Below are 22,669 nucleotides of genomic sequence, written 5' to 3' on the forward strand. Positions count from 1 at the left end.
CTAAATCGGATAACTAATAAGAAAGTTATGAATTTTTGAAAAAGTATGTAAAACTATGGAACAATGAGAATCACAACACAAATTGCCAAGATGGTTATCAGTTTGTGACGTCATGTCCTCACACAGTTTAATCACATTGATTTCCCTTTTTATCCCTCAAAACTTGATTTCCCCATGCCTTTGCCCAGGTTATATGACTTGTATTATATTGTATGCATGACATTTCCCAGAAACTTTTATGAATTTTGAAGAATTGATACTATTTTCTGAATATTGTTTATTCATAATTATTGATTTTTATATAAATAGTTTATCAAAATTCAATTTTTCATGATTTAACTGGACAAAAGTAACTCTTTATTTGTGCATCCACACAAAAACACATGACTAACAATCTAACTTGGATGCTAGTGTGAAGAAATAAGATTCTTAGGGTGAAAATAGGAAATTTATATTATCAATATAAAGAAATAATTAGTGGATAGTGAGGACCATACGTCACAGACTCATGAGTAAGTTGCCAATTTGTGTAGTGATTTTCAAAGTATTTCATGTCATTAAACATTCATAACTTTCTTATTAGTTATCCGATTTTGCTCAGACTTTTTTTGATTGGTTTGTCTGATTTTTTTGGTTCTATTGAAAGTAAGTTATTTTTGGAGTGGACTTGGGCTTTTAACATCCCTGATAAACTGTATCCATTTTGTATCACTCAATGAGAAGTTTACCTTAAACAAGGGATGCGGATGTAGGCAAAATTGTAATCATAACGAAGAAAATATCATATATTTTGCTTGTATTAAGCATCTATTTGAGTTTGGGTTGATGTTAAGACTTTCTGTTTCCAACTTCCTCATAGTCAATGTAAATAAACGAGCAACTGTTTTGGAATGAGATAACACACACATAATGGCTTTTGACCCACATTCATTGCTTCAGCCCAAATTCAGTATATATACAAGAGGATTTTGACAATACTTATTTTTTGAATAGCCTGCTGTTCTGCCATCCCTGGCAGCACACTTATGAAAATGGTATAATTAGACAGGGTATTAGTTCTTCTGTACAATAACATTATGATTTAAAGTCACACAGGTTATATCTTTTTAATTAAAATGTACCAAAGTTGAGTAAACTTGTATCTGATAATTCAGGTGTTCATGGAATCTACCAGGAAATAAAAGGAATACGGGGAATGGACAGGATATTTGATATATAATTTGAAGACACCACCGTATATGGACTGATATCTTTAATCGAAACTAGGTCTGATAGTGATTATAATATTGACAAAAGCTTTCTTTTTCCCTTCAGGTGACGCAGTTTTACTTTGTACTCGTAAAACTGTCCTATTTACGAACGACGAATAATTTTCAGCGGAATTCACACGTTCAATTTCCATTTCTAACTTCCTTCTATTTGTACGCAGTAGTAAAGCCGCACAGTCCATATTTGGGCATTATAACAACGGAGGGAATATCCCAGACTATCCAGAAATTATTGTTACTTTGTTTGGTGGAACTTACAGTTCCCTTATTTATCCCTCGATCAGCATTGATTGCATTGGACTGGAAAAAATAGAATAAAAAGAAGTCAGTTCTTATTATTACGTTTATTAGCGGACTCGGACTCCAAAGCGGTAGGGAAATTTCGTGGCTAGAAGTATGACAGTAATAGTATTGTTTTAATACCTCCAAATCTAATTTTGTTTAAGTGAGTTGAGTGTGTGTGTGGATAGGGCAGGGTGCGTGATATAAGTGAATGCAATGCAACTAAACGAAATATAAAGGCCCGCCTTGCCGAACAACTCATATTTAATTTGTATTGGGGGATTCGTATTATGGTGTGGGGGGGGGGGGGGTTCATGTTAATGTTTAATTTCTACAAATCACGGGTTAGCTTAACCTATATAGGCCTTTCGATCAGCTCATGATGTTCTCTTTTTTTCTTCTTTCTTCTTTTTTTTAATGTGGGATTCGCGTATTTCGGGGGGGGGGGGGGGCGGGCAGGATTGGGGTTTCTTTTAACAACGGGTCACCTGAACCTATCGTTGCTCCTTGAGCAAGTCAGATATATGTATATAGTAGGGGGATTCGTATTTCGTTAGGGGGGGGGGGGGGTCCCATTCCTTTATAATTTCCACAAATGCACACATAGCTTAATGGTCTGCATGTTCATGACGAAACGATTGATGGAGCTGTTTCTTTTCTTCACAATATCTCATTCATTCACATATATGCAGGCCTGGTGTTACTTTCATGTTTTTCACTATATGGTTTCACCCCCTCATAATTTGGTTTCTTTTCTCCGTTTCTTCCTTTCTCTCTCTCTCTCTCTGTCAAATATTTACTCACCTTTGACCTCCAATCTTTAAAGTAATATTTGCCTTCACTTTTCATATCTCACACTCTCCCTCTCTATCTCGCCTCCTATGTTATTACTTTTTAATCTTTCTCTCTCTGACGAATACTTTCTCATTTTTGATCGCACATCTCGAATGTGATATTTGTGTTCACTTTTCATATCTCCCACCCTCTCTCTCCCGCAGGGGCGGATCCAGCCGGCGGCAAGGGAAGGGGCCAAATATTGGGCCTAATTCGTAAGAAAATATTTAGTGGTGAATCAATGAGCCAGCCGGAGAATATAAAGCGGGGGAGGGGGGGGGGGGCGGGTAGTGAGCTCCTTTAAAACAAATACTCAACACCCCCCCCCCCCTTGAGCCAGGGGGAGGGGCCCTTTTGTTGAGGTTATATTTACCCGTTTTTACGCCAGGTGAGGGCCCCCCCCTCTCCCGCCTCATCTCTGATATTAAATTGTAATATATATATATATCTCTCTCTTCCTGTCACATACTTCTTCGCCTTTGCCCTCCTATCTCGATGTAATATTTGTCTTCACAACCTCTCTCTCTCCCTCTCTCTCTCTCTCTCCCTCCCTCTCTCTCTCTCTCTCTCTCTCTCTCTCTCTCTCTCTCTCTCCCCCCCTCTCTCTCTCTCTCTCTCCCTCTCTCTCTCTCCCCCCTCCCTCCCCTCTCTCTCTCTCTCTCTCTCTCCCCCTCTCTCTCTCTCCCCTCCCTCTCTCTCTCTCTCGCTCTCCCTCTCTCCTGCCCCTCTCTGTTATTAAGTTTAAATTTTCCCTCTCAATCTGCTTTTCTATTTCAGTTTTATTATGAGTGGGCCTACAGTGAACTACATCATGGAAAACAAAAATCAAAAGAGAACAGGCAAGATACAAAGAAGGTTTCAATAATAATAATACAATGCATTTATTTGCACCATCTATCCAGTAAAACTATCCCGAGGCGCATTTTAAAATTGAGAAAGTGAGCAAGAAGTAAAAAATCAACAAGACTATAGGAAAGTACAGCTACAGGCAGATTTCCATAAATACCTTGATATAAAAGGAGTAGTTGGCTGTAATATGAGTCTCTTTAAACCCTGGTTTAGCGTAAATTATGCAGAAAAGAGCAAGTTCCAGTTATTCTGTAATTAAGTGTTCCTTACGCCATGTATAGTAGAGTTCTAAACATAAACCGACATCAAATGTACCGAGTCATTCATACCCTCAGCAAGTTTTGTAATGTTTTACGTATGCGAAAAATTGTCTTGTCCCTATTTATGTTTTTTTTAGAATGTGACTTTAAGCTTACATATAAATTCAACAAAGGCCCTAATTCAATCCATTCACTTTTCATTGAGTTACAAAAAACAAAAACATCAATTTACAAGGGAATGAATAATTTAGTTGTTAACTGTCTGTTTTCACTGAAATGTTCTGATCAGACCAAATGAGTAGTACTGTAGCGGTGTCTTTATTTTATTTGGCAAAGACAAATTCAAGAAAAAGATGAACTAAATAACTATGAAGAATAAACAGGTCTTACTTTTGAGTCAATTAGACTCAACATAAATGAATGACACTAAACAGCAAGATAAAACAAAATTTCAATGAATTGCAAGTGCAAGAGGAAAAAAATAAATAATGAATGTAGCATTACATTTTTGAATGTCTAAACAGAATATATTTAAAAACTAGATGGACCTTCGACTGAGCGCAGTCTAAAATGATGCCTTCCCATGGAGTAGTTTTACAAACCAAAACAGAAGCAATTTTTAAAATTCAAGTTTGATTGTAATCCACTAAAAGATTCTCAGAATAATGTGATAACAAGCTATTTTTCATATACATGTTTGAAGGGGTTTGACCCTTCGATCTTTGACCTCATGAACCTAAAATCTAATCACTTCATTGGCTCTGCAAGATACATGTTTTGAGTTAGTAATCCATCCGTTGATTTTATTGATAATACGTTCACAAGCTATTTTCGCATACATAATGAGCCCCATATTCTTAGACATTTCACCTCGTGACCCAAAAATCTTATCAGTTCATTGGCTCTGCAAGATGCATACATGACCCAAGTTTGGCTGGAATCCATCAATGGATTCTTGAGATAACATGATCACTAGCTTTTTTTGCCTACATATTGAGCCCTGTTACCTTTGACATTTGACCTTGTGACCCCAAAATCTAATCAGTTCATCGGTTCTGCAAGATGCATACATGACCCAAGTTTGGCGGAGATCCATCAATGGGTTCTTTAGATAACACGATCACAAGCTAATTTTGCATACATAATCAGCTATGTGACCTTTGACCTTGGATCTCGTGACCTGAAAATCTAATCAGTTCATTGGCTCTGCAAGATACGTACATACATGACTCAAGTTTGGCAGGAATCCATCAATTGGTTCTTGATATAACGCGATCACGAGAACGGGACGGATGGACGGACAACCCGAAAACATAATGCCTCTGGCTACTTTGTAGCGGAGGCATAAAAATCACCTTACCATGTACGGTACATAACAAGAACATAACATCACATGAGCCTGTAGAGGGTGCTGTGTAACTGAATACAATGCAATTCAAACAATGTCTGAAACTACTAATACAATTGACGTAGGCTAGATATTAATAATAATTGATATTATTTAATAACAACAATAATAAAAATATATGAGATTTGTAAGGCATCAAAATTCACTTGAAATCAAATGCTTAAAGGGCAATCCAACCCACGTAATAAGTTGATGTGTATGAAAGCAGAAAATGCCAGGAACAGAATGGCAAAGTTTGAAATGAATGTTTGAAATATGAGTCTTTGCGAATCTCAAATTGGTAGTTTGGTCAGTGGATTGTGACGTAGCACGTGGATAACTCTCCCATTTGCTGTGTACAAAAATATCACTTATTTCTGTTTTTCTCGTAAGTTCCTTCTCCCTTGGGCAGTAATCAAAATATATTATAGATAGCATATCATTATGTCCTCTAAAAAGAGTAGACCCTCCTGAGTCATTATTTAAAAAAATAAATATAATTTAGTCATTTTATATGTTGGAACAAATGGGAAAGTAGTCTGGCACGACATCCCATTGACATTACTGCTTTAGCCAATTTGAAGTGCCCATACGTATAGTGATTACAACTTTCAAAAATTCATAACTTTCTTATAATAAGTCAGATTTAATTGAAACTTTCATCCGTTTGCTTTCTCATTAGAGTAGTTGTCTATTTGGGGCTGAATTTCCCTTGAAGGGACATGTGTGAAACAAAAAAAAGAAAGAGGTCGCATAGAGCATCTGCATTATAAACGAAGTAACAGAAGTAAGATAGACAAAACCGACAGAACAATTAAATTTATGCCAAATTAAACAGCTATATTTGAAGATTAGCTGTACTGGTAAACACTTCCAACTGATCTGCTATCATGGATCTCCCGAGAAGGAGCGTTCCACATTGAAGGCACTGCATGAGCAAAGGTTCTCCCCCCCCCCCCCCCCCCCCACTGTTGACTTTACTATGCTGCTGTAGAATTTTCTGTTAGTTTCTCTTGGAAATTGCATGGCTTCAGGTCGACAGGCTCAATGATGCTCTTAGAAGAATTCATGGAGGGTCTTGACATTAAGCAACCCCTCCTATTCTTCGAGACACCAACAAGCTAGAAAGCTTAAAGTCAGGGCCTCACAACCCATTTTTTCAAGCAGATGTGTAGTCCATGACTATTGGAGGAGCAGGCACCTTTGAATGTTTGAAATAGATCAATGGCGCCATACAAGTGCTGTGGATCATCATCATATTTTAGTTCTACCAAGTGAATTTCCGTGTCCCAATTTTACATGTGTCCATAACCAGATAAGTACCAATTTTTGGCAAGGGGTGCCGCATCCGAGCCGCAAAGGAATACCATGCAGTGACGTGGTTTGTGATGGATTCTGTTTACCCTAACAATTTTCATGACTTTCCATGATTAGGGGAAGTTTTCTCCACTCTCCATGACTTTCTATGGGGACCATGTTACAGTATTTTAGTACAATTTCCTCCTTTACTCTATTCACTACGACGATGAAGAAAGCTCTGTCAGTTTTTCCTGGAGTTCGTTCGGTTTGAAGACACCATGCTCGGTGACGATCCCGGTGATGAGGTCAGCGGGGGTCACGTCAAACGCAGGATTCCAGCCTCTGATACCTGAAGAAGAAAAAAACAAACATTCAATGATGTACAGTGCAACCTAGGGGATGTTTCACAAAACTTGTCATCAGTGACAAATTACAGTTTTTGTTATAAGCTACTGAAATTCTTGCTTCTGATTGGTTATCAGCAGATTTGTCACTGATTTTTGTCATTAAAAAAAAGCTTTGTGGAATGGGTCTCGGGTTACATTGAAACCTGCTTTAGCGACCACCTGTTTATAAGGACCACCTGTTTATGAGGACTACCTGTCTATAAAGACCAGAATTTTTGTTTCCTTTGACACTCGTTTTTTGATAGAAATCTGTAGTTAGAGATGAAGTTGAGTTCTGGTCATGCGATTGCATTGTGAAAGAAACAGTGTGGAATCGACCAGAAAAGGTTGATCATCTAGCATATAAGAATTTGTGTGTATTGCAAGGTTCTGGAATCATCAAAATGATACGAAATTTGGCCAAGTCTTGGTAAAGTTACAAACACTGTACACAGAAAGATGTATATGGGACTACAGGAACACATGGCGTAAAAATCCTACCCGGATTTTTACTATGTTACCTGACATATTTAGAATATGAAGGCATTTGAAGAGCCATGCTTTTCAGGGAACATGTCTTATCTGATGTTCTTCCACACTTGCATAATAAGAATGATTAACGCTCACAAATTATTTTTCACCTCTTCCCAGAACTCAACCTTCTCTTTAAAAGGAACCTGAACAGAAACACCTGCATTTACAGTAAAAACCTGGTTACATTGAACCTGCTACGTTTTATGCTGCACAAAGATTCAATAAATTTAATTTTGGCCATTACAAGAAGTGGGTTATTGATGCAAACAAATGCTCATGTACCATTACAGCTCATTTTATGTATGTTATTACCAAAGAAGAAAAAAGCCAGTCAGTCACTCAAAGTGTCTGACAGTGAAGTCTAGCAAGTAAACAGGTTTCCTTGCATAATTTGAATATTAGGACACTGCTAACTTTTAAATTCACAGATAGGACATACATGACATATTCATAATTCCAGCAAAGTTCTACAGAATTTGATGTTGGCTGCAAAAGGGACATAGTATCTTTAAGATACAGAAATCTGAAGCGCACAATTCATTTTGCACAATGTTTTGGGGTTTTTCCCCGGTGATTTACCACCTTTTATCTTTTTGAATGGGCCCTAAGGATATATGCTGGATACTGACCTGGGGGTGTTTCAACTATATCCAAACATATATCAAACTTAACTCTAAAATGGTCTTAAAAATTATGGAGAGCCATTAGTAGCCTCAAAATAAAAAATATTCAAAAGCGAAAATTCAAGTATCTCAGACTTTTTATAAATTCCATATCAAGAACATGTAATCTCCTTGATAATAGAAATTATGAATGATTTGAATCAACATTTTATGCCTTTTAACATAAGTTTTCCAAATATTTCATAGATACTAACGGCTTTCCATAATAGACCAGTTCACGGTTAGCACATTACTGCAATGACCCCGAATATCCACAGATCTTAAAAACATGAACAGGTCCCATTTTGTACATTTTGAAATAATCACTCCTACAGCGATGGAGGTGCTATATAAATAGCCTTTGTTTCCCCTTTTCAAAGAGTTCTTCCACCTGTGTATCATGGAGTGCAATGAATGTGCATGAATGAATAATGTTACATAACTTTCATGAGCACGTATCCAGTATTTTGTCTTCGTGTATTTCAAAATTTGTTCTGCAATGACCTTTATGCTCATGCTCAGACTGCAACCGTGAACTGGCTTGTTGTTAAATCCAACTTAGAGATAAGTTCAACTTAGGATCTTTGTGAAACACCTACCTGGAGCTGCAATCTGCATGCCGTTGATCTTGGTGAGCTCTGATTCGTCCCGCTCTTCAATAACGATCTCATCACCAGAGGTCAAACTAAGGTCACACGAGGTCACGGGGGCAGCGACGTAGAACGGAACGTTGTGATGACGGGCTGCTAGGGCAAGCTGGTAGGTACCGATCTTGTTTGCAGTGTCACCGTTAGCAACCACTCGGTCTGCTCCTACGACAACAGCTGTCAGGAATAAGAGAAATTCTGTGTCTTTATTTGCTGACTGACTGGGGTAAAATATTCCTGCAAAGCACTACATAAATGCAAAGATGTATATGGTGTTTGTACCGCTTGACGGTCACGACCCTAAGTTGACCAGATGCAGAGAGGCGCCCGAGCGGTTGTGACCAATGACTTAAAGCCTGTCTGTACTAGTTTGGACAGGTAGATTAGACCTCCCTGTAAGGTCACTGACAGGTGGTTATCTCATCAAATCAGCTCTCAATTAACATAGGAAAAAGAGAATCATGGGGGACCAACGGGCACCGATTAGGCATTGTTTGCTATATAGAGGGTGCAAGTAGCTACAAGTAGTACAGTGGGGCTTTAAAGGAAGAATCTGGGAGTTTCCAAACACAAGCTTCCTCTTATGCTCTATCACTTTGCATCAAGTAACAGTGTTAACTCACCCATAACACCTTTTTTTTAATGATCCGACCACTTCGTAATTTCTAGAAGTGTATTTTCCATTTTATTGGTTCATCTATACTTGCAAGAAACTTTTGTATTCTTTGCCTTTGTATGTTTTTATGAAAGTGGTGAATAAATTCAATTCAATAAGTACCAATGTGAACTCACCTGTAACACCCTATTTGAGCAGAATGAAGCCATGCTGTATGTAATGAGGGAAGCTGGTATGCGTTCATACACAAGCTCGTAAGCAGTCAAAGAGGTGTTTGACTTGATGTGACAAATGACTTAAGGAATAATCTGGGGTGTTTTCATACGCAGGATTAGGCTATAAGTAACAGTGTGAACTCACCCGTAACACCCTTTTTGAGCATACAGAATGAAGCCATGCTGTCTGTAATGAGAGAAGCTGGTATGCATTCATACACAAGCTCGTAAGCAGTCAGACGCGCTCCCTGGTTGTATGGGCGTGTCTCTGTACAGTAGACATGCTCCAGGTTTCCTTTCTCGTGAAGAGCACGGATGACCCCTGGTAGTGGGAGGGAGAGAGAGAAGAGAGGCAGTGGGAGGGAGGGAGAGAAAGATGTAGAGAGCAGGAAAGAGAGAGAGAGAGAGAGGGAGAGAGATTGATATAGTGTGTGTGTGAGAGAGAGAGAGAGAGAGAGAGAGAGAGAGAAGACAGAGAGAGAGAAACATAGAGACAGAGAGAGACAGAAAGAGAGAGAGAGACAGAGAGAGAGAGAGAGAGAGAAAGACAGAGAGCAAGAAAAAGAGAAGAGTTAGAGAGAATTCAAACAAGAAATTGGAACACGGAGTACGACCTTATGTATGTGAAGCACAAAGCCCCTTGTGGCCGGGCTCTATTTTGAAGCATTTTCTAACAATTTTATGACTAGTAATATTTCATACATATTTTGGTTGAGATTGAACTTTAACCTGTGCTGATTTTCAAACCTGTTTAAACACGTTTAAACCCTTTAGTATAGTATAAAGTGGCAATTAAGTTTTAAGCTAGGTTAAAGGTTAGGGTAAAGATTAGTCACACTTACTTACCTAAAGCTGTACCATAGCCTGCTGTGGCAAGGGAACCTGTGTTACAGTGTGTCATGACAACCTGTCCACCCCCGCTTGAAATCATCAAATGGTTTGCCCCATGCATTCCTATGCTCTTATTGGTCCTTACATCCATCTCCATCATGTTCTCTGCCTCTTCTATTATTCTGGGAGGGGGGAGGGGGAAAGAAAGGCAAAGGTGAAGGAGGGATGAAAATTCAGTTTTATTGCTGCATGAAAACTACATGTAACTTCAGTCTCACATTCAATGCACATTCAATTTAGGTGAAATATTTATCAAAACATTCATGCTTGGCAGGGAAATATATCAAAATCACCACCTTTCTCTCATTTTTGTGCTTTTAATGAAATCAGCTTTGTAAAGGGTGTATTATTGGGCAACAATTGCCTAACCAAATTGATGAAAAGACCTCTAATAATAATATTGAATATTTAGGAGCGCTAAAAACAATAAGTACCATAGCGCTTACAAATACAAATATATGAAAAGAGGACAAAAATGTACAGTACAGGAAGTATATCACATGGATCATTGGGGAAAAGGGTGAATTTTTTGGGATCTTTTGAAGGTGGCAAAAGAGGGATGCTGTTCCAAGTCTTTAATGCAGCTACTGCAAAGCGTTTTTCAGCTGCTGAGAGTCTAGATTTGGGAATGTTAAGTTTACATGTGTCGGTTGTTGAACAAAGATTACGAGTTAGTGTATATATTTGGAGGGTGTCGTTAAGATATTCAGGTGCCAAATGATTAAGTATTTTAAAAGCATGCAGGGAATAATTTTCCTAAAAAATTTTGATTAGCAATTTCAGCCGATGGATAAATATTTCAAATTAAATTCTGTACATTTCTATGGAAGAAAACTGCTACACAAAAGATATTTTGTATAGCAGTCATGCAAAAATGCATAGCAAACTGCGATGCGATACCAGGAAAATTATTCCCTGGCATACAAACAGAATTCAAACAGAACACGTTGGTGGAGAGGTAACCAGTGGAGCTCCTTAAGTAAAGGTGAAGTATGAGTTCTTGACCCAAGGCCAAAGATTAATCTGGCGGCACGATTCTAGACAGTTTCATGTTTCCTTCTATCTTTAGCAGATAAAACAGTATAATGACTATTACAATAGTCCAGCCTAGAAAGAATTAGAGCTCGACAGCATGGTGACATGTCTTTAAATCAATGAATCTACGAATCCTCCATAAATTGTGGAGACGATAATTACAATTACGGACTACGTGGTTTACATGAGAGGTCAATTTGAACATAGTATCGATGCATACACTAAGATCTGTAATTTTAGGGGAGAGAGGAATGAATTGACCATTTACTTTAAGCTATACATCTGATATGTATTGCAGATGGTGAGCAGAAGAACAAAAGGCCATGAATTCAGTTTTGTTATTATTCAGTTGGAGATGGTTTGATGACATCCAGTGCTAATCTCTGCAATACACAGTGAGATTTGGTGGAGTGTTTCGTTACTGTTTTCCATATAATAGACAAGGTGTTTAATTGTCTTCCATTGACTGTTTCGTTAAGTCAGGATCATTGCTTAGCTCCTCGGCAAGACTGGTGAACCTTTACCATCCACTAAACTATTAAGATCTTTAACAAACTCAGATAAGAAGAGGTATTTACCTGTCTTTCATTGACTCTGTCATTAAGTCAGGATCATTGCTTAGCTCCTCGGCAAGACTGGTGAACCTTTACTCATCCACTCAACTATTAAGATCTTTAACAAATTCAGATAAGAAGAGGTATTTACCTGTCTTTCATTGACTCTGTCGTTAAGTCAGGATCATTGCCTAGCTCCTAAGCAAGACTGGTGAACCCTTTTACAGCCTCTGACATATTGAGATCTTTTACAAACTCAGATAAGAAGGGGTATTTACCTGTCTTTCATTGACTCTGTCGTTAAGTCAGGATCATTGCCTAGCTCCTCAGCAAGACTGGTGAACCTTTTTACAGCCTCTGACATATTGACTGCCGTAGGCCTGGCTGTGTTGAGGTGTCTGAACTGCTTGCAAATAAAGGCCACCAGGTCAGATTTGTTCTCAAACGTCATGTGAGTAAGCTCCACAGCTACACACAGAGAACCTACAATGGCAATAGCTGGGGCTCCCCTCACCTATTAACACACAAAGAAACATTGATTGAAATGATTGTATTGGTTTATTATTCATTAAAAAAAATTACATGCAGCGCAAGGCTGATGATAATGTATGTTTCATAAACTAATCAGATGTTAAAGGTATAGACCAGTTTTGGAAACGCCCCCTCTCAAAAAAATGAAATGGAAGCTCTTATTACCAATCATGTGAAAGAATATGTTTTTACTAATACGTGATGATACAAATTTTGCTGGGAAACCGCCTATGAATTGATATATTTGGTAAATTATTATATCTATCTGGACTGGATAGATATTGCGTAGTCCCATAATACATCTTTCTGTGTACAGTGCTTGCAACTTTACCAAGACTGGGCCCTATTTCTTATCATTTTAATGATTCCAGAATCTTGCAGTGCACACCAATACTTATATGCTAGATGATCAACCTTTTCTGATCAATTCCCCAACGTTTCTTTCACAATGCAATCGCATGACCAGAACTGGTCTAAACCTTTAACATCATAATACAAACTTCAAAATACAAAAGCAATATAACAAAATAACAATGGTAACATGACATAACAATATACAAGATTTAATGTGAATAATTAAGGCAATGTCATTAAATTATCAAAGATAATACAATTGAGCATCTTCAGGAATATTAGGCTTATTTTAGACTAGCAATTTTAGTTGGGTAAGAGAGGAATAATTACACAGATGTAGCACATAAACTTGGAGAACCATCACAGATTTTTTGGAGGATGAAAACAAGAATTAAAGGAATTGAAAACAAAATTAGTTTGTTGTTACCAATTATTTTGAACATCTAAAAACCCACTTTTAGAACTCCTGGGGAGTGTTTTCACAAAGACTAAGATCGACTTTGAGTTGAACTTAAATATGGCAGACCTTTCATGCCACTGTTTGCTCTCACCATTTACTGGCATTGGTTTCTCAAGGGACGTACAAATCGTGGTCACAAATCTACAGAATTTTCTTTCTTTGATGGATCATTATTAAAGGAAAAATCTAAAGATCATAATTGAGAGACCAATGGTGAGAGCAAACAGCGGCTTGAGCAGTCTGCCATAGTTAAGTCCAACTTAAAGTCGATCTTAGTCTTTGTGAAACAACCCCAGGATTGCTTTGTGTAACACAATCAATATCCTTACACAATTTACAATTTCTGGTCTTGATGAGCACCATGAAACTTCATTTTACACCGGTAAATACCCAGGGGTAATAGTGAGCACTAAAAAAACAAAAAAAATCCCTTCAACCACGCCCTCCTTAAGTAAAAAAAAAGAAAGAAGAGGATTCGGGGGAGAGAAAAAAAAAGGCATTTAAACAACATTCCCCCCCCCCCCCCCCCCCCCCCCCCCCTCTAGAGTAAGAAATTGGGGAAAATAGGGAATAGAGAAAATAAGGGGAAAATCAGGAATATCGGGATAAAATCGGGGGGAAAACAAAATCAGGAAAACAAAATCAGGAAAAAATCTTTAAAAAATTGGGAAAACGATTTAAATTGGGTAATTATCAGGCCTGAATACCTTGCACTGGAAACAGAATGATAACCTTGAGGCCTTGGTATATCTATCCTATGATAAACACAACATGGCACAGGGGGATTATTTGTGTGGCATATACACTAGGCCTGTTTTCATCAGCTCGAGATTGCCAAATAACCCACTATTTCTGATTTGGGAAATAATCCCGAAGTTACAAATCGCGTCTTCATCAGCTCGAGACTTGACCTCGGAACTTAAAACTCAAGCTCAAAAAATTAGTTTGAGATATTTTGCTCAGAGTTCGCGCATAGTGCGAGTATTCGGGCTGGTGAAGACGCACCAGACAAATAGTGGGATATTCTGCAAACTAGCTCAAGATATCTTGGGATGATTATATCGACCAAATATACGACTAATAGCAATTTCGGGCTGATGTAGTCGCAAATTATCCAGTTAATTTGCGATCGGTATAGTTCAAATAGCGGGATATTTGGCAATCTCGAGCCGATGAAAACAGGCCTAATGTGAACTGATGATAAGCCTACATGTATACCTTCATATCCTTGATGGCATAAAAGCCATCGTCTGCAGACTTCAACTCTTCATAAACGGACTCAAGAGGGAGGAGTTTTTGGTTGAGGATCTCCAGAGACCCTCTCTTGTAGCGGATGGCCTTTAGCGTCATTGTGATTGCGCTTCCAGTCCTGACTCTCTTTACAGCTGGTTCAGTAAACTTGCACTCGTTCATCTTGGTAACGTCCTGGGGGTAAAATAGACAAGAACACAAGTAACATTCAGTGATGAGTAGTGGCAAAGGCTTTTGACCAAGGATCTTCAGAGACGGTCTCTTGTAGCAGATGGCCTTTAGCGTCATCGTGTTTCCAGTCCTGGTCCTCTTTTCAGCTGGTTCAGTAAACTCGCATTTGTTCATCTTGGTAACGTCCTGGGGGTAAAATAGACAAGAACACAAGTAACATTCAGTGATGAGAAGTGGCAAAGGCTTTGATAAAGGATCTTCAGAGACGGTCTCTTGTAGCGGATGGCCTTAATCCTTGTCCATCTTGGTAACGTCCTGGGGTAAAATAGACAAGAACACAAGTAACATTCAGTGATGAGAAGTGGCAAAGGCTTTTGATAAAGGATCTTCAGAGACGGTCTCTTGTAGCAGATGGCCTTTAGCGTCATCGTGTTTCCAGTCCTGGTCCTCTTTTCAGCTGGTTCAGTAAACTCGCATTTGTTCATCTTGGTAACGTCCTGGGGGTAAAATAGACAAGAACACAAGTAACATTCAGTGATGAGAAGTGGCAAAGGCTTTTAATAAAGGATCTTCAGAGACCCTCTCTTGTAGCAGATGGCCTTTAATCCTTGTTCATCTTGGTAACGTCCTGGGGTAAAATAGACAAGAACACAAGTAACATTCAGTGATGAGAAGTGGCAGAGGCTTTTGATAAAGGATCTTCAGAGACGGTCTCTTGTAGCGGATGGCCTTTAGCGTCACCGTGTATCCAGTCCTGGTCCTCTTTACAGCTGGTTCAGTAAACTCGCACTTGTTCATCTTGGTAACGTCCTGGGGGTAAAATAGACAAGAACGCAAGTAACATTCAGTGATGAGTAATGGCAAAGGCTTTTGATAAAGGATCTTCAGAGACCCTCTCTTGTAGCGGATGGCCTTTAGCGTCGTTGGAATTTAACCTTTTCATTTTTTGGGCCTGCAAATGGGACATAGTACCTTTAAAAGCCGTTATGTGTAGGTATGTTACAATTGTTTTTATTTTCATCACCTATATTAATGACCTGCCGGACAACTTGAAGGGGCATGCAGAAATGTTTGCGGACGACAACAAGGTGTACACCCATATTAAGACACAAGAAGACAGGAATACCATGCAACAAGACCTAGACAGCTTATGTGACTGGGCAGAGAAATGGCAGTTAAAGTTCAATGTTGGTAAATGCGGTGTAATGCATTATGGGAATCAATATGAAACCAGACCATATAGTATGAGAGATAGGACAACGAGGGCTAACATGGAAGTAAGGAAGGAAGAGAAGGTTCTTGGTGTCACATTCGACCCATCACTGAAGTTCAGCAAGAATGTCGGGAAGGTTGCCAACAAAGCAAACAGGATAGTGGGTCTAATAAGGAGGACATCTACATCTACATCTAAGGTGGTACTGGACAGGACCAATTGGTATATACGTCCAGATTTTCGTGGCATCGCAAACTGTCAACAAACATCACAACTGATGCAAAGTTCAAAAGTAAAAAATAATAAGGTGCTCATAAAAATAGAGTGGGTTGCAGACATCATCTAATTTATAGATGAAGTAGAGCCACATCGACGCTCTATCCCGCCTGTGTACAGCTGGGCTGAGTGGTCATTCTGCATGTAGCTCCAAACTTTGGTATTGAAGGACTTGGCCGATGTTGAATCTTTGATGATGGTGGCTGGTAGTCGATTCCATTGCTGAATGGTACGAGGATAGAAGCTGTTCTTGTATGCTCCGGTCCTGGCAGAGTAGTTGATGTACTGGTTTGGTTTATGACTACGGGTGACTGGTCTGTTGGGGTTGTTGGCGACTGGGATAAACTTCTCTGGGATGGTAATCGGGAGTCCATTTGCACATGGATGAAGATACGTTTTGTCTACTGCACAAAACATTAGTCAGACCCCACCTGGGATATGTAAATTGTGTGTGGAATCCGTTCCTCAGACAAGACATCACAAAGCTGGAGAAAGTGCAGAGAAGGGCAACAAAAATGGTCCCAAGCATCTCCCATACATCTTCAAGGTGACATGATCCAGGTAATTAAGATAATGAATGGTCACAACGACGAGGACAGAGATAGCCTATTTTCTATGAAGGAAGTAAACATAAACCTAAGAGGCCATAGATCTAGTATGAAAATTCAGAAGCAACATGCCCGCTTGAACATCAGAAAGAACAGCTTTGCGCACAGAGTAGTTGACCACTGGAACATGCTCCCCAAGACTTGGGAGGCCAATGCCCAAATCTAACTTTTTAATTACGAATTTGTTTAAAATAAAACAAAGATTAAAAGAAAGCATTTACTTTCACTAAGAAAAACTCACCCATCTGCCGACTCCAGAAGTTCCATAAAATAGGAGATATCCAGCTTTTAAGCACTCCCTTCCTTCTACGCTTGGCCGTACACAAGAGCCTTGAAACGATCAATTTCATGGTCCCAAAAATTACGTCGAGAATTAGACAGGCCCGAGGGAATAGGCGTGTCATTGACCGAACAACAAGTTCAAAACTTCGCGCGAAAGTACATTCATCTTTTGGCTAGCCTTGAATCGGTCGCACACACCATGGAGTTAACTCCATGCACACACCGAACCACTTCAACCAGGCAAGCCGCAATACAGGCTGAAGTTGAAATCGAAGAATTCGAACCATCAATGCAATGTACGTACAACTACTACATCTACGAGTAAAAAAAGAAGGAAAGAACTAGATCTAAATTCATTTATATTTACCTTAGAATGGTATTCCAATAACTTGATTTCCTCATGAGTATTCCTTATGATTTCAGTTGGATATCTACTGTACAATCAACAAGAATTAGAACGACCTCCATAATTATCCATGCAGCTGTGCAGCTCACACTCGGAGCGCTACACATGATATCACTACAATACATGTATATCGCACGTACCATGTGTAGTACAGCTGGGTCTCTCTTTCTCTTTCTCTCTCTCTCTCTCTCTCTCTCTAAGCTGTACGCGACAACTAACCATGTATCATAATCACATCATCCAATCATATCTTTCCGTCCTAACTTCTCAATTGGAGTATAGACTGCTCACGTAGACATTTTTTTACTGAAATATCTTTTTAAAACATTTTTCATATATGACTTACTGTACGAGCTCGACACTCGAGTCTCGTGCTGTGAGAATAAGGTACTGTGTGTGAGACTAGCAAAATTTGTTCGGTGGGCGTTCCGACCGGAGCTCATACATTATTCATATTATGATGTCGTAAGATCTCTATTTGGGGCTCGAACAATCATGTCTTTGTTCACAGTTTTCCTCCCCAATTTGAGATGGCTCTAGCTATGGGGCTCAAACCAACGCAAGATTGACAAAAACATTGTACTCTATCTACCTTCGTATGTGCAGTTTGTAAAAATCTGCAATTAAAAAGATATAATCCTTTTTCGTTATATTTTCTAGTTGTTAAAAGTGATATTTGTGCACATCTGATATGTTAATCTCTATCAAAAGTTCTTTGATGTTAAATTGATTCCATATTTTTAGGCTCTACCTTCAGTCATTGAGAAGGATTTTAGTGAGCTAACCTCATCGCCCTCTAGGACCCTTCTAGTTTCTCATATGTGCGCGCTAAGTTCGTCTGCTAACAGAATTATTGGATCTAAATAGGTCAAAATCTGCAAGATCGTCAACAAATGGTGAAAGACCTTTACAGATCGGTGATTATAGGTATGTTGTGGAATGTACAATTGTGTATTTGTTATAGATCTAGGTCTAGGCTATGTTTTATTCCATAGATATTTGTTTTCTTTTTTTTTTCTCTTTTTTTTTCTCCTGGTAATTTTCTGACTTGGACGACGAGCGCACAAATCGTAGGCGAAGAAGCCTTACGCCCGGGCATTGGCCTCCCTACCAAGACAGCAGTAGAAGCAGCATCGATCAACTCCTTCAAAGGTCAATTTGATGCATTTTTCTCAACAAAGTACAAGTAGCTATGACTAAATTAAGAACATGTAGACTCTATGACATTATTAATCAGATCTACATGTAGATCTACCTGATGTGACTGTAAGACTAAGACTAGTTAAGTATTAAGCAGACAGCAAAGGCAAAGCTATCGATCTGCAGCTGCATTCCATGTAGGAACTAGGAATGATATCTGCAAATTATCATGACACGATATCACATGCAGTGGATTTTGAATGAAGGAAGGTGGGCATTATAGGACTACGTCTTAAATTAGAGCCTGTGGCTGTGACGACAGGTAACTAGATCTACATAGACCCTAATGGCTATACATGTACATGTAGATCTACATGTAGACCTACCTACTACTACTACTACCTAGGCTGGTATCTCCGGCGCTATTGTATATGCGTATACGCATCTACATTAGCGCCGTATCTCCTACTCCAAGGAGCTCCGCCCCCGCGCCGCCGGCGGCGGAGTTCCCTCGAGTTAGGTCCTACGTACCTGGGCCTGGGATGATTTTTTTTTCATTTTTGCCTACGTATTGAAATATATAAGTCACGACTCCATATGCTTGAAACGTTTATCTAATATTGTAAGATAAGAGAGCTGTAAGTTGACTTACTCGACACTAGCTCCCAATGCAGATCACTATTTACAAACAAAATCGCTAACACGTGTGCATAACACAAAGATGTAATTACACGGGCAAATAATACGTAGAACAGAAATCAAGGGTATAGTCTTAATCAAGACTATCTGTGTATTTTTTCTGTTTTTTTTTCACAACTAGGCGTTGTGGCGTGCGCCTGTAATCCAGCTAAAAAGTGGAAGTTACAAACTGATTCAGCCGAGGACGCAGGTTCGAAACTGAGTCACGTCTTTCGGATGGTGACGTTTAAAGGTCGGTCCCAGACGTAAATAATCATATCTGATTGATACACGTCTGTAAAAACCCAATACACACACACACACACACACACACTGTATAAACTTTGTGGCATGCGCCTGTAATCCATGCAGCTAACAGTGGAAGTTACAAACTGATTCAGCCGAGGACGCAGGTTCGAAACTGAGTCACGTCTTTCGGATAGTGACGTTTAAAGGTCGGTCTCCATACGTAAATAATCATATCTGATTGACACACGTCTGTAAAAAACACAATACACACACACACATTGTTCCTGTCCTTATTTGATTTGTAAATATAGTATACAAATTGTGATGTATATTTCAATAATCAATTTTGTTCTATTACCAGTTCCATTGACAAATAGAAGGATACAAAAAAACAAAAAAGTGTCCTCTTACCCCCCTCCCCCTCAAACAATAATTATATTTATTCATTCCCCTAACTTAATTGCAAGGGGCGACCCTGCATTAATGGGGGGGGGGGGATCACTTCACGGCGCCTTTGTCCAGTGTGCATGCAAAGATAGGGCAAGAGGTTGCAAGTCCACTAATGCAAGGAAATTAAATGCAATATTAAGGACTCGACAACATATAGATACAAATTTTATATTCAGTTTACAACTTTCAACATATCAAAACTATATGCATGCATGTTGTTTATAGAGAAAATGTACTTGCCAAAAATGTAGCAAGATATATGCTTTTGATGATGGGGGGGGGGGGGGGGGGGGGAAGCGGACAATTTTTGTTGTGGGGGGGGGGGGGTCCCCAAAATTTGAAAATTTGACCGATCGACATTCCGTTCCGTTGGGGGGGGGGTCATCTTTTATTTAAAAAAAAAAGAAATCAAAAATCAAAATGTTTTTTCCCCAAAAAAAACATACACAAAACAAAAACTGAAGGGGGGGGGGGGTTAACCCCAAACCTCCCCCCCCCACCCCCACCGTACGCGCTTGTACGTCACGCGTAGAGAGCTTTGATGTCGCTTATGCAGTCGACGAACTCTTCATCGGATTGGGGGGGGGGGGGGGTTCTCGGTGGCTACTTGGCAGGTAAAGAATCAGCAAAAACCTTGATGTAAACGACCCATTCAATTATAATTATGTCTTAAGCAATCATACATTGTCCTTTTAGAAATGTCTGTAGCGACTAATGTTACAGTGCATGCAATAATAATTCACTGTGTTTTTAATCAACAATTAATGGCTGCCTATAAGAAGTTGTAGGGAGTTTGAGGATTTGGGAATCTGAGGAATGAATTGAACAAGTAGGACAGCCATTGTTCCTTTTATTTCTTCCCTCACCATGTTTGTCTTTACGTTGTTTACGTTTCGATTTCCTTGATCCTTCATCTACAACTCTTACACTTCCCAGGGACTTATTCTTACTCCAACAGTCCTTAGCTATATGCCCTTTCTCACCACATAGGTAGCAGGGTCCTACTGGCTTCCTATCTCCAAAACAAGGAAATTACAGGTTTATGTGCACCTTGTTTCTCCATACGAGAATCTGCCGGTCTATTACCAACGACACTGCCTGTGATTCTGCTTTGTGGCCTTAAGCTGACCTCCATGTGCGAAAACATATACCTCCGCCATCTCTGTCACTTCACTTCTTTAACAGACTTAGGGGTACGATCCGTCAAGAACGCAGACCTTCATGGACTACACCGGTCTAGAAATTGTTGCCTAACTATCAAATTCTTTAAGCTATCATAGGTTCGTTGAGTTCTCGTTACATCTAGCCATCTTTCAAAGTAATGCTATAGTCAAACTACATACTGCTTTGCTGATTCATCAGCCCCTGGTTCTGCTATGTAAAATTTCCTCTGAAAGTCACTTGCAGACAACTGAAATCTCTTTAAAATAGCTTCCTTCAATATAGGATAATCGTAGGCATCTTCTAAACCTAGTCTACTGTACACTTCTAATGCTTTTTCCTCTAAAAGAGCACCCAAATTCATTGCCCAAGTTGAACTTGGCCGTCCTTGAATGTTAGCATAGCGCTCAAAATTTTCTAATCAATATTGTCCTTGCCTTCTACAAAATTAGGTAACTTAGGTTTTTTTTTGATTCCTTATATCCTGTAAGAGTCGCATTCTCCTTCCTGACGTTTTCTAAAGCGATTTGTATCTCTAGAATTTCTAATTATCTTTGTGTATCATCCCTAACTCTAACCCTTTCTTCTCTGGCTAGCTTTCCCTTACTGTCAACAAAATCTAGCAATCCCTGACCCAAGAGACTTAATTCCTTACCCACATCTAACTATTGTTTAGTGAGATCCCTTGACTAATAAAGGCACAAGACCAGCGTGCTAACAATTTACTACAAACGCGCCGCAATTTAGCAATGCCGCAATTGCGGAGTCGCTAGCGAGTTTTCGCTCAGCAACGGACAGACCTTCTACGACACAGATCACTCAGGTTTACGGCCGTCGCACACGGGCCGCCCTCGATACAATATACGCGGTTTTGCTTTTCGGTGAATGCGTACGTATAGTACGGAGGTATTGCATTTGCAATTCCATTAGGTAATTTTCGTAATGTAACCAAATTTAATGCATACGTCTTTGTGAAGTGCATCGGTACAAACTATTTAATTCACCTCATAAGAATAATAGTAATTCAATAGACAGAATCCAAACTGCATAGTTCTAGTTGTTGCCAGTTCGACACAAATTAGGGGTATTTCGCAAGCTCATTGCGGACAGAGAATCTGCGGTTCGTGTGCAAACTCGTGAAGCTACTATAGTAACATCATGGTGACCGCTGAGGTACTGATATCTATAGAACGGTTTTGGCCAAATCTACGGGCGTTCTCAATGACGCCCAACGTGAATCAATCAGCGAGCTTGTACCAAAGATGGTGATGGGTATTTCGTCGTTTAATAACGAGGGATGACGAATTTCAACGCGCAGGGGCGGATCAAGTTTTTTGCTACGGGGGGGGGGGGGGGGGGGGGGTGGGTACTGGGTAGGGGACAGTGAACACTAACAACAACAATTTCATTAAAAAAATGCCAACCATTATTTCGGGGGGGGGGGGGGGGGAGGGGTAGAAAGCACCTTGGCCAGCCCAAGGGGGAATTAAACCCCTAACCCCCTAGATCCGCCCCTGACGCGAACGGCTCTTTGGTGAGTTTTTTTTCCCGATAATTGTTTCTGAACCATAACAACATGAATATGGATATAACATGAATTGTTTTAAAACTTGATGATCAACTGTTGAAATTTGATAAAAAGCCGTTTTGTGGCTTGGTCGAGACACATTGTGCTAGTCGTGTAGTCCCGTCTGTAGTGTATTGCGTGGCAGGGAATAGG

The 22,669-nt window shown here is 39.5% G+C and overlaps 1 protein-coding gene across 2 annotated transcripts; it reads right to left on the reverse strand.

Annotated features, from left to right (window-relative positions):
• Window positions 1-5,881: 5,881 nt before the first annotated feature.
• LOC763844 (methylthioribose-1-phosphate isomerase) lies at window positions 5,882-19,182 on the reverse strand. 2 transcript variants are annotated; one of them, XM_030992853.1, is made up of 7 exons: window positions 19,064-19,182; window positions 14,283-14,489; window positions 11,998-12,233; window positions 10,086-10,252; window positions 9,385-9,561; window positions 8,361-8,585; window positions 5,882-6,528 (listed from the first exon to the last, which is right to left on the reverse strand). In XM_030992853.1, the coding sequence occupies exons 2-7, from the start codon at window positions 14,475-14,477 to the stop codon at window positions 6,398-6,400; spliced, it is 1,131 nt and encodes a 376-aa protein (XP_030848713.1). In that variant the 5' UTR covers window positions 14,478-14,489; window positions 19,064-19,182; the 3' UTR covers window positions 5,882-6,397. The 2 variants fall into 2 exon arrangements, with proteins under 2 accessions (XP_030848713.1, XP_030848714.1); XM_030992854.1 differs by lacking the exon at window positions 19,064-19,182 and adding an exon at window positions 17,233-17,384.
• Window positions 19,183-22,669: the final 3,487 nt, after the last annotated feature.

This window comes from Strongylocentrotus purpuratus, unplaced genomic scaffold (genome assembly GCF_000002235.5).
Source record: "Strongylocentrotus purpuratus isolate Spur 01 unplaced genomic scaffold, Spur_5.0 spur5_scaffold_20, whole genome shotgun sequence".
In the NCBI taxonomy this organism is placed as follows: Eukaryota; Metazoa; Echinodermata; class Echinoidea; order Camarodonta; family Strongylocentrotidae; genus Strongylocentrotus; species Strongylocentrotus purpuratus.

Excerpts from the sequence above, each read along its gene's own strand:
- LOC763844 (XM_030992853.1), bottom strand. The coding sequence starts at position 14,477 with ATGAACGAGTGCAAGTTTACTGAACCAGCTGTAAAGAGAGTCAGGACT. Across the intron at positions 12,234-14,282 it reads ATGCCATCAAGGATATGAAG|GTGAGGGGAGCCCCAGCTAT; the intron begins GTATACATGTAG and ends GTGTGTTAATAG. Across the intron at positions 10,253-11,997 it reads ACAGAGTCAATGAAAGACAG|AATAATAGAAGAGGCAGAGA; the intron begins GTAAATACCCCT and ends CCCCCCTCCCAG.